The 12,105-nt window shown below is 43.0% G+C and overlaps 1 protein-coding gene across 1 annotated transcript in view; it reads left to right on the top strand.

Moving 5' to 3' along the window:
• The window catches only part of LOC115463094 (pentatricopeptide repeat-containing protein 2, mitochondrial-like), a 66,585-nt gene that overhangs the window by 27,482 nt on the left and 26,998 nt on the right, over positions 1 to 12,105 (top strand). The window contains exon 5 of the mRNA XM_030193302.1: positions 721 to 799. Within this exon, the coding sequence (XP_030049162.1) occupies positions 721 to 799 (79 nt within the window). The remainder of the gene's footprint in view (positions 1 to 720; positions 800 to 12,105) is intronic.

The raw sequence follows: 12,105 nt of genomic DNA, 5'->3' as shown, positions 1-12,105 counted from the left end.
GCCGGGGCGAGGGTAAGCACCGCGGCGGCGCCCCCCTGCGGCGCTTACCTCGCTTACCGCATCGGCACGGCCCTGGTCTTGGTCCATTGCTCAACCCATTAGACATCTCCTCCATTTATGTTAACTAAGCAAGAAATCCAAGCACTAACAGTTGTGGGAGGATCATTTTACTAACAGTTAATAAATATATTTTACCTTGTATTCTTTGCAGATATACAATTCAAAGATTGTATATGTGAAGCTATACCTATGAGTCACCTCATTATTTAAACTACTTTAATGACTAGAAATTGGAAAGATAAATCAGCACTAGAGACACAAGGAGACATCTCTTCTACTTCTTACTCGCTGTCTGACATTGAGCAAGTCACCTTGGGTATGATTTACTAGACTTTTTTCTCCTTAGATACAGACATGTATTTACTTAATTTAAAAACAATGTATAAACCATGTGAGAAAAGCTTCAGTAAACCGAGCCTCAGTTTACAAAAATCTAGAATTGGATAGTAACAAGAGCGTTCTGTTTTTGTCTTTATCTTTGGAGATTTTGATGGTGCCCATGTGCCAGACATTTTCTTACCGGACCATACACCCTGGAGACAGCTGCTTGTATAATTCTGTAGTATTACAGCATATTGCAACTTGGGAGATCTGTTTAGGATACATGTGGTCAAATACATCAAAATAATTTATCTGACTTACTGTTCTGTCATCTTCCAGGAACTGAAAGGCTTCTTTTCAGATTGTACGTCATTCAATATTTTGATGGATATGGCATTTTCAAAGGGTCACTATGAACGTAAGTGTTTTGTTGTTAAAATCCACACCTTAACAGTTTGGGACATTGAAATGTGAAAACCCACTTAAGATAAAGTGAGAAGAAAAATATTTACATCTGATAGTAACCTAAATAATTATAAATGCTGAGCAGTTGATCGACCTAAGCAAAACTAAGGGCCAAAAATACCAGCTATTTTCCCAACACACATAAGCGCTGCAGCCTTTTGGCACCTCTGGCTCTACTGTTCAGGCTTCGCTTGATTTTCAAAGTGAAAGTATGTGTGTACTTTCACTTTGAAAATTAACTCAGGAAAATGATGTGCTTGCATGTCCACCTGCTATATGGGACACACACATTTTCTGGGTTAAATTGCATATGTGGAGGGTCATTTTATACAGGGGTCACCTATTTAAAATACCATTTAAGGCACCTATGTGAGGCCTGTTTTATAAAGACAAATAGATACATAGTTGTGTAAGTGGCAGGTGTGAACATTACAAGAGAAAGCAAAAAAAGGAAAGGAGAAACAACCCCTATGAATATATACAAATCAAAAGAACAGTCTTAGGAAGGGACCAGTTAAATTCCAGCCAACTACAGAGGTGAGTTAACATACATAAAATTGTGTTTATTAGTAGACAATAAAATCAATGATGGCAAAATGTTCTAAAATGAACAAAATACATAAAAAGATTGCCTGATTTCTATTACTTAAAAAAGGAGTTTGCGGGGTACACAAAAATATTTCCATACTTGACACAGATCTGTGTTTCAGTTGTAAACATCTGCCTCAGGAGTAACAAAAGCTAGCAAAGAAATTTGTCCGACTCATGTATATTACATTACATTACATTAGGGCTTATATCCCGCTAACACCTGTTCTAAGCGGACATCTTAAAGGGTTGTAGAGATCAGAACATTCCTCTTGAGATTTACAGTGGATTGCTTTGGGGTTCATTGGGATTCTAATGTAACACATGCATCTTAAATAAAAGAGTTGTAATCTTTTTTTCGAAACCTGAGGTATGATTGTGAAGGGGAGAACGTTCCAGCAATGTCTTTCCAGAGTCTAGCTGCTTGGATGGCAAGAGATTTGTCGAAGAGCATGTGTCTCTTCTTACCCTTGGACGAGGGGAAGGTGAAAAAGTTGGCAGTTCCTTGTCTTCTGGTTCTTGCAGAGGTTGTGATGCAGAAGTGAGCTAGTAGGTAGCTGGGGATCAGTCCTTCTAGTGTTTTGAAAAGGAAGCATGCCAATTTGAAGGATACTCTTGCCTCTATGGGTAGCCAGTGTAGTTTGATGTAGAAAGGGGAGATGCTGTCAAATTTTGATAGATCAAAGATTAATCTGATTACCGTGTTTTGAATAGTTTGTAGTCTCTTCAGTAAAGTTTTTGTGCAGCCCAAGTATATTGATTTACAGTAGTCAATAGATGATAGTAACAGTGCTGCACCAATCGTTCAAAGTGGTTGATTTCGAAGTGGTTCCAAATGGAGTTTTCTAATTAGGAAGAAATACTTTTTAGTTAAGGCATTAACTTGTGCCTCCTGGGAAAGTGCGCTATCAATTTGAACGCCTTTAAGTTTGATTATTGTAGAAAGGGTAAAGTCGACTTGGTTGATGGTAATCATCTTGGAGATTTGTTCTGGTTTTGAGTTGAAACATAAGAATTTGGTTTTACTAGTGTTGAGCTTTAGTGTGTGATCATACATCCATGTTTCTAGCAGGGTGATTCATTGATGGGTACGTCAATTTTGAAGATTGATTGGATGGGGATTAACACTGAGATATTATCCACGTAGATATAATGGATGAAGCCATTGCTGTCTAATTGTGAGCTTGAGGATCAGAGGAAAACATTAAATAGTACCAGGGAGAGTGGGGAGCCCTGTGGGACCCTGCATCTATTGCGCCAGTTAAAGGATAAGTTCGTGTGCAGTTTGACCCTATATGACCTACTTTTCAGGAAACCTTTGAACCATTTTAGAACCCTTCTTGTGATCCCCATGTCCTTGAGATTCCTTAGTAAGAGGGTGTGGTCCACTAGGTCGAACACTAAGGATAAGTCAAATTGGAATAGGAGTGCGCCTTTTCCATCACTTAGCAGTAGTCAGATGTGGTCCAGCAAGGAACATAAAACTGTTTCTGTGCTGAAAAGTGCACAGAATCTGGATTGGGATGCTGGAAGGATACTGTACAAGTCCAGGTAGTGGTTGAGCTCTGAAGTCACCGTACCTTCCATTAGTTTAGTAAAGAATGGGATGGAGGCCGCCGGTCTGTAGTTAGAACCCAGTTTTCTGGGTGGTTGGGATCTTTTGGTATTGGTGTAATGATGATTTACCAGGCTTTGAGGGAAGATTCCCCGTGACAGTGACAAATATTTTCAATAAATCGGCATGTGTTGTGCAAAAATAGGCAACACAATCTGCAAGTGCTTCAAGGGTTAACAAACAGGTTAAGCTGTGTGCTCCTAAAGATGGTGTGAAATTCTGTTCTAATGTTTATCAGATATGTGTGTAAACTATAATAGTGTGTAATCTATACAAATGCATGTGTTCTCTGTCTACACTCAAACCCTGTGCATGCCCACCAGCAAAGTACACACCATCATTTCATGAGCTGACTAGTAGCACATTGGAGATAAAATACCAGAAAAGTTGAAGATTCCAAGTTCAGGGGCCTGGTGTTTCCGAAACCCATTGTAGAAGAAATTACTCAGTCACCAGATGCAGAATGGTGGAAGAGAAGGAGAAAAGATTGTGATAGGAAAGGAGGGAGGAGAGGGAAGGTAGATTCTGGGGTCTTGAAAGAACACGGCAGAAAGAAAAGAAGGTTTGGGGTTCATAGGGGAGTATGGAGGATGGGAGGAGAAAGTGGTTTGGTATTTTGGGAAAGGCAAGGTATCTGAAAAGAAGAGATGGAGTTGTCCAGCCCCTCTCCTATTCACATCCTTTCTTTTCCCATCCTCTCTGTCTTACAAGGCCCCTTTTTTCCGTACCTAACTTACTCCTCGCTATGTCTTTCATGGTCTTTCCTGTCCCAATCCCCCACAATGATCACATGGTGAGAGGACATGGAGAGTGAATGCATATTGGGCCATATTTTCTTCTGCTGTCTGACTGCCTATTTGAACTGTGGGCTGGCTGGTGTCCTTGGTGGTTCAAATCAGCAGTCAGACCTAGGGCAGTAAGAGAGAAGGACATAGACTAACATGCAGTTATCCTCTTCCTTCTTGCTGCATGATCAGCGTATAGAGAAGGAAGTTCGAATATACCAACACTATGGGATGTCCAGCCCCTCAAAATCCAGTTCCTGGTGCCCTGTAACGATTGAAACCAGTACATTCTGCAGGAAGAGACAAATTTTGCAGCAGTGGAATCATGGGAGACCAGGGGCCCTGCCCATTACAGAAGCCACTTTTTGCCTACCATGCAGTCAGAAATATGAATATTGTACAAAATTCCATAGATTCTTTGGTTCCTTGTACTCATGGTAAGTTTTACAGTGAAAGTATGCCTATGCTTTTTCTTTGAAAATTAGCTTGTCTTCAAAACTTGTTTAACTGTTCTTACGCATAGAATCAATATGACTATAAGATAATGTGGAAAATTTTATTAGGATCTTATTCCCAGTACCTTAGTAGTACTATCCATTTTCATAAAATACTTGTTTATGGAATAACATGAGTCATAACAGGCGTCTTTGAACTTATGCTGAGAGGCAGTGATTCAATTTACTGTAGGTTTTCTAGGCTTAATGTTAGAACTCTTAAAAATCATAGGGCTTTCAGGAGGAAAATCTTGGAAGATAGGCATTTTTGTGTTGAGGTGGTATTTAGGCTTATAGGTTTATGGTATTATTTTAATCCCAACCAAATTGCTGTCTCAAATGTGTAGGTTGGACTCTGTAGCTCAGGCCATAGTTCTGTAGTTTTGGGACTGGTCAGGGTTGGGCACATTATAGATGTAATACACTTGATCCTGAGGCAGGTACTAAGGCAGTTGTTGCTACTGTGGCAGCTTGGGTCAGCTGTAAAGAGTAACACTGAGGGAACAACTCAGAAGATGCCCCCCTGGATCTAGCATGGTTTTGTGGTGTTACACAATTATGCTGTCTAGAGTGAGAAATGTGAAAAGGAGTGGGGGGAAATATAAAAATGGTTGTTTCTCTGATATTTTATAGACAGGATATTGACATCTACTCTCTTTCTAGATGATGGCCTATAAGGTTTTAGGGGATAGGAATACCTGTGGTATGAGCTAATTTAGAATTAAATTGTCCTCATAATAGTGTTGTCCAGTAGATGGTGCAAATTCACCGTTTATTATTTTGCTATTATAGATCAGTGTGTGTTATGGGCCATGCCAACCCAGTTTAGAAACATTAATTAAGCAGTCTAAGCCCTATTCTTCAAGGATGAGCAGGCTTATAGATTCTCACAAGTGAGTGACGCTGACCCTTGTTTCCTAGTCCCGAACTTATGAGTAGTATAAGTAGAGCTTTGTGGAGTGCAACACATGCACCACCGTGGATGTGTGAGTGCCTTCCCACCTGCCACAAGAACACAGTCTCCTCAGTTCTTTTTCTACCATGGTGAGAAGAGGGTGGTTTTGTTTTGTTTTTTTAACCATCTCCTCATTTTTGCTCTTTTCGGGGGTTTTTTGTGTTCCCATTTGTGGAACCCCCTTTTTAAATATTTCCTTTAGTTTCTAGTTTATTTTGCCCAGTTTTAAGTTTCCTTTCTTGTTTGTTGTCATTCAGCCACTTTTAGGCCTTGACTTCGGCTGGGGTTTTTCCCTTCATTTTTGCTATGCCTTTCCCCTTTTTCAGGCACCGTTGCTTCATTTAATTTAGCCGAGGAAGTTTTTCCTTCCATGTCCATGAAGGCTTCCAGTGGCTTTAAGCACTGTACCCAGTGCAGTCAGACAATCTCTGGGAAAGGTAACCATTCTTGGTGTCTCAGGCCCAACCATTGCCCCACTAATTGTGTATGTCCCGGATGACTTGCCAGTCGGTGTGAGACAGAAGTTTTTCCACGAAAGGTGGCCCATTATAACCTCCAACCAGTGGGTTCTTCAAATAGTCCATCTCAGATTTGCACTCATTTGGTATCTAAAACCTCTAAATTGCCCACCGAGGGCACATTCGTTCAGCTTTCAGCACAGGCAGGTACTTGCAGAGGAACTCTCAGCCCTTCTGAAGGCCCATGCAGTTGAGCCCGTTCCACCACAGGAGGAAGGGCAGGGATATAAGTACATAAGTACATAAGTAATGCCATACTGGGAAAAGACCAAGGGTCCATCGAGCCCAGCATCCTGTCCACGACAGCGGCCAATCCAGGCCAAGGGCACCTGGCAAGCTTCCCAAATGTACAAACATTCTATACATGTTATTCCTGGAATTTTGGATTTTTCCAAGTCCGTTTAGTAGCGGTTTATGGACTTGTCCTTTAGGAAACCGTCCAACCCCTTTTTAAACTCTGCTAAGCTAACCGCCTTCACCACTTTCTCCGGCAACGAATTCCAGAGTTTAATTACACGTTGGGTGAAGAAAAATTTTCTCCGATTTGTTTTAAATTTACTACACTGTAGTTTCATCGCATGCCCCCTAGTCCTAGTATTTTTGGAAAGCATGAACAGACGCTTCACATCCACCTGTTCCACTCCACTCATTATTTTATATACCTCTATCATGTCTCCCCTCAGCCGTCTCTTCTCCAAGCTGTATAGCCCTAGCCTCCTTAGTCTTTCTTCATAGGGAAGTCGTCCCATCCCCGCTATCATTTTAGTCGCCCTTCGCTGCACCTTTTCCAATTCTACTATATCTTTCTTGAGATGCGGCGACCAGAATTGAACACAATACTCAAGGTGCGGTCGCACCATGGAGCGATACAACGGCATTATAACATCCTCACACCTGTTTTCCATACCTTTCCTAATAATACCCAACATTCTATTCGCTTTCTTAGCCGCAGCAGCACACTGAGCAGAAGGTTTCAGTGTGTTATCGACGACGACACCCAGATCCCTTTCTTGGTCCGTAACTCCTAACGTGGAACCTTGCATGACGTAGCTATAATTCGGGTTCTTTTTTCCCACATGCATCACCTTGCACTTGCTCACATTAAACATCATCTGCCATTTAGCCGCCCAGTCTCCCAGTCTCGTAAGGTCCTCTTGTAATTTTTCACAATCCTGTCGTGATTTAACGACTTTGAATAACTTTGTGTCATCAGCAAATTTAATTACCTCGCTAGTTACTCCCATCTCTAGATCATTTATAAATATATTAAAAAGCAGCGGTCCTAGCACGGACCCCTGAGGAACCCCACTAACTACCCTTCTCCATTGTGAATACTGCCCATTTAACCCCACTCTCTGTTTCCTATCTTTCAACCAGTTTTTAATCCACAATAGGACATTTCCTCCTATCCCATGACCCTCCAATTTCCTCTGTAGCCTTTCATGAGGTACCTTGTCAAACGCCTTTTGAAAATCCAGATACACAATATCAACCGACTCCCCTTTGTCCACATGTTTGTTCACTCCTTCAAAGAATTGAAGTAAATTGGTCAGGCAAGATTTCCCCACACAAAAGCCATGCTGACTTGGTCTCAGTAATCCATGTTCTCGGATGTGCTCTGTAATTTTGTTTTTAATAATAGCCTCTACCATTTTCCCAGGCACCGACGTCAGACTCACCGGTCTATAATTTCCCGGATCTCCCCTGGAGCCTTTTTTAAAAATGGGCGTTACATTGGCCACCCTCCAATCTTCCGGTACCACGCTCGATTTTAAGGATAAGTTGCATATCACTAGCAGTAGCTCCGCAAGCTCGTTTTTCAGTTCTATCAGTACTCTAGGATGAATACCATCCGGTCCAGGAGATTTGCTACTCTTCAGTTTGCCGAACTGCCCCATTACGTCCTCCAGGTTTACCGTGAAGTCAGTAAGTTTCTCCGACTCGTCCGCTTGAAATACCATTTCCGACACCGGTATCCCACCCAAATCTTCCTCGGTGAAGACCGAAGCAAAGAATTCGTTCAGTCTCTCCGCTACGTCTTTGTCTTCCTTGATCGCCCCTTTTACCCCTCGGTCATCCAGCGGCCCAACCGATTCTTTTGCCGGCTTCCTGCTTTTAATATACCGAAAAAAATTTTTACTATGTTTTTTTGCCTCTAATGCTATCTTTTTTTCATACTCCCTCTTGGCCTTCTTAATCTGTGCCTTGCATTTGCTTTGACACTCCTTATGCTGTTTCTTGTTATTTTCAATTACTTCTTGTGCAAAAGAAAACAGGGGGCATGTGTCCCTTCTTAGACCTAAAGGCCCTGAACAAATTCCTAGTCTGAGAAAAGTTCGGGATAGTTTCCCTGGGCACCCTTCTCCCAATGATTCAGAAAAATGACTGGCTATGCTTTCTGGACTTAAAGGATGCATATGCTCACATCCCGTTACTTCCAGTCCACCAGAAGTATCTACAATTTCAGCTGGGAACACATCACTTTCAGTACTGTGTGTTGCCTTTTGGCCTCGTGTCAGCTCCCAGGGTCTTCACTAAATGTCTAGTGGTAGTTGCAGCATCGCTGTGCAGACTGGGAGTCCATGTGTTCCCATATCTCAACAATTGGCTGGTAAAGAGCACCTCTTCAGATGATGTTCAGGAGTCCATGTGGATGACTATTCAGGTGCTCAAGCTACTGGGGTTCGTTTTAAACTATCCCAAATCCCATCTTCGCCCTGTCCAACAATTGGAGTTCATAGAAGCCCTGCTTGATACTCAGAAGGTTCGAGGCTTCCTTCCGGAGATGAGAGAGGTCACTCTTGTCGCACTCGCTTCCACTGTTCGAGCCTCTCAGCAGGTTTCAACTTGGCAGATGTTGAGATTGTTGGACCACATGGCTCCTACAGTGTATGTTACACCCATGACACATCTTCATATGAGATCAGCTGAATGGACCCTAGCTTCTTAGTGGTATCAAGCCACGGGGAGCCTGGAAGATGTCATCCAAGTGTCCCCAGAGGTTGTGTGCTCCCTTCAGTGGTGGACCATTTGATCTAATTTGATTCTGGGACTTCCATTCCAAATTCCTCAGCCATAAAAGGTGCTAGTGACTGATGCATCTCTCCTGAGATTGGGGGGGGGGGCTCATGTAGATGGGCTTCACACCCAAGGTGTTTGGTACACCCAGGAAACAAGTCTTCAGATCAATCTCCTGGAGCTCTCAGTGATCTGGAACGCTCTAATGGCTTTCAGAGATCAGTTATCCCATCAAATTCTGCTCATCCAAACAGACATTCAGGTTGTAATGTGTTACACCAACAAGCAGGGGGACACCGAATCACGCCCTCTGTGTCAGGAGGCCATCCGGATGTAGCATTGGGCTCGCCACCATGGCATGTTCCTTCGAGCCACTTATCTGGCAGGCACAAACAGTACCCTGGTCGACAGACTGAGCAGGATAATGCAACCAAACAAGTGGTCTCTCAATATGGGCATTGCCCGCAAGATCTTCCGAGTGTGGGGCACCCCCTTGGTAGATCTTTTTGCCACTCAGATCAACCACAAGGTCCCTCAGTTCTGTTCCAGGATTCAGGCCCATGACAGACTAGCATCAGGTGCCTTCCTCCTCCTACTACTTATTTCTAAAGCGCAACTAGACATACGCAGCGCTGTACACTTGAACATGAAGAGACAGTCCCTGCCCGACAGAGCTTACAATCTAATTAGGACAGACAAACAGTACAAACATGAGATAAGGGAATATTAAAGTGGGGATGATAAAATAAAGGTTCTTAACAAGTGAATTAGGGTTAGGAGTTAAAAGCAGCATCAAAAAGGTGGGTATCAAAAAGACGGCCATGCCTCTAATGGGGAAGGCTTTGTTAAACCTCAAGCAAGAAAGCAGAACCATGAATCTGATCTTGCTGTACTGGCCGCGGCATTATGGTTCCCTCTTCTCCTGAAGTTATCCTCAGAAGATCTGTGGTGATTGGAGTGTTTTCCAATCCTCATCATGCAGAACGAGGGGTCTCTTCTACATCCCAACCTCCGGTCTCTGGCTCTCGCAGCTTGGATGTTGAGAGCCTAAAATTGGCTTCCTTGGATCTTTCAGAGGGTGTCGCCCTGGTCTTGCTGGCTTCCAGGAAAGACTCCACTAAGAAATGCTATTCTTTCAAGTGGAGGATGTTTGCCATCTGGTGTGAGAGTAATGCCCTAGATCCCCTTGCTTGCCCTACACAGCCCCTGCTTGAATACCTTCTACACCTATCTGAGTCTGGTCTCAAGACCAACTCCGTAACGGTTCACCTTAGTGCAATTAGTGCTTATCATCAACCTGTAGAAAGTAAGCCCATCTCTGGACAGCCTCTAGTTTTTCACTTCATGAGAGGTTTTCTTTTGTCAAAGCCCCCTGTCAAACCTCTACCCGTGTCATGGGATCTCAATGTCGTTCTCACCCAGCTAATGAAAGCTCCTTTTGAGCCACTGAATTCCTGCCATCTAAAAAACTTGACTTTTCTTGGTGGCTGTTACTTCAGCTTGTAGGGTCAGTGAGCTTCGGGCCTTAGTGATGGATGCACCTTATACTAAGTTTCATCACAACAGAGTAGTCCTCCACACACACCCTAAGTTCCTGCTGAAAGTGATGTCGGGAGTTCCATCTGAACCAGTCGATTGTCTTGTCAACATTCTTTCCCCGACCTCATGCGCATTCTGGCAAAAGCATCTTGCACACCTTGGATTGCAAGAGAGCATTGGCCTACTATATGGAAAGGACCGGGCCCCATAGACAGGCCACCCAACTTTTTATTTCTTTTGATCCCAACAGGATGGGGGTCGCAATCAGGAAACACATTTCTAATTGGCTGGCAGATTGCATTTCCTTCACTTATGCCAGACTGGGCTGGCCCTAGAAGGTCATTTCATGGTTCACAATGTAAGAGCCATGGCTGCGTCAATAGCCCACGAGATCAGCCTCCATTAAAGAAATGCTGGCCGCGATGAGGTCTTTAGTCCACCCATTCACATCACACTACTGCCTTGAACAGGATACCTGACATGCCAGTTGGTTTGGGCAGACAGTGTTGCAGAATCTGTTTGGGGTCTAGAATCCAACTTCACCTTCCTAGGCCCATTTCATTCTGTTCCAGGCTGCACTCTCATTCAGATTGTATATAGTTTCAGGTTAATCTCTGCTATTTCCTCGCTATTGCAAGGCCCATTTGACCACTGTTTATTGTTTTTGGTGAGCCTGGATGCGAGGGATTCCCCACTTGTGAGAATCTATAAGCCTGCTTGTCCTCGGAGAAAACAAAGATACTTACCTGTAGCAGGTATTCTCCGAGGACAGCAGGCTTTAAATTCTCACAATCCCTCTTACCTCCTCTTGGAGTTGTCTTCTTTTTTATTTTTACTTTTTTGATGTAGTATAAAACTGAGGAGACCGTGTTGTAGAGGCAGGCAGGAAGGCACTCGCACATGTTCGGTGGAGCGTGTCTTTCGCTCCACAAAGCTCTAGTTTTGCTATTTATGATTCCAGGATCAGGCAATGTAAGTCGGCGTCACCCACTTGTGAGAATATAAAGCCTGCTGTCCTCTGAGAATACCTGTTACAGGTAAGTATCTTTTCCATATCTGTGCTGTATGCCATTTGAAAAACTGTTTTAAGGAGATAATGTCTTTAAGTCCTCTCTTTTGGTTGCTTCTGCTCCTTCACACCCGTCATTGCAAACCAACTATAAAAACTAACCCTTTACAAGAGCAGATCACTCCTGAAGGGACAACTTGGATAGAGAGGATTATTTTTTGGGTTCTCTGTGAGCAAACAGAATGAATTAAGCAACAAGTGGGTGACCTCAGCAATCATTGACTCAGAACCAGCTTACTCAAAGACCTAAGACTTTCTGAGTATGCACAGAAGTTCCACCTAGAGAGGGTTTTACATTCCCCCTCTATTCTGTTATGAAAAGTACTTTAATAAAAAGCTGGGAGACCCCAACGATTATGAGATATAGACATCTCAGACACTGTCTACAACTGGTTCCAATCACATCTTCAGGACAATTTATTGTCCGCAGCGGAGTCTCAATTTCCACGCCATATACCCATATGGAGTGCTGCAGGGATCTGTACTGGGACCTATTTAACATATTTATAAATGATATGGAAATCAGATGATGAGAGAGGTGATTAAGTTTGCAGATAACACAAAACTGTTCAAGATTGTTAAAACACATGCGGACTGTGAAATGTTGCAGGAAGACCTTAGGAAATTGGAAGACTGGGCATCCAAATGGCAGATGAAGTTTAATGTGGACAAATGCAA

This window comes from Microcaecilia unicolor, chromosome 2 (assembly GCF_901765095.1).
Source record: "Microcaecilia unicolor chromosome 2, aMicUni1.1, whole genome shotgun sequence".
Classification (NCBI taxonomy): Eukaryota; Metazoa; Chordata; class Amphibia; order Gymnophiona; family Siphonopidae; genus Microcaecilia; species Microcaecilia unicolor.
This window is presented reverse-complemented; position numbering and strand designations above follow the sequence as displayed.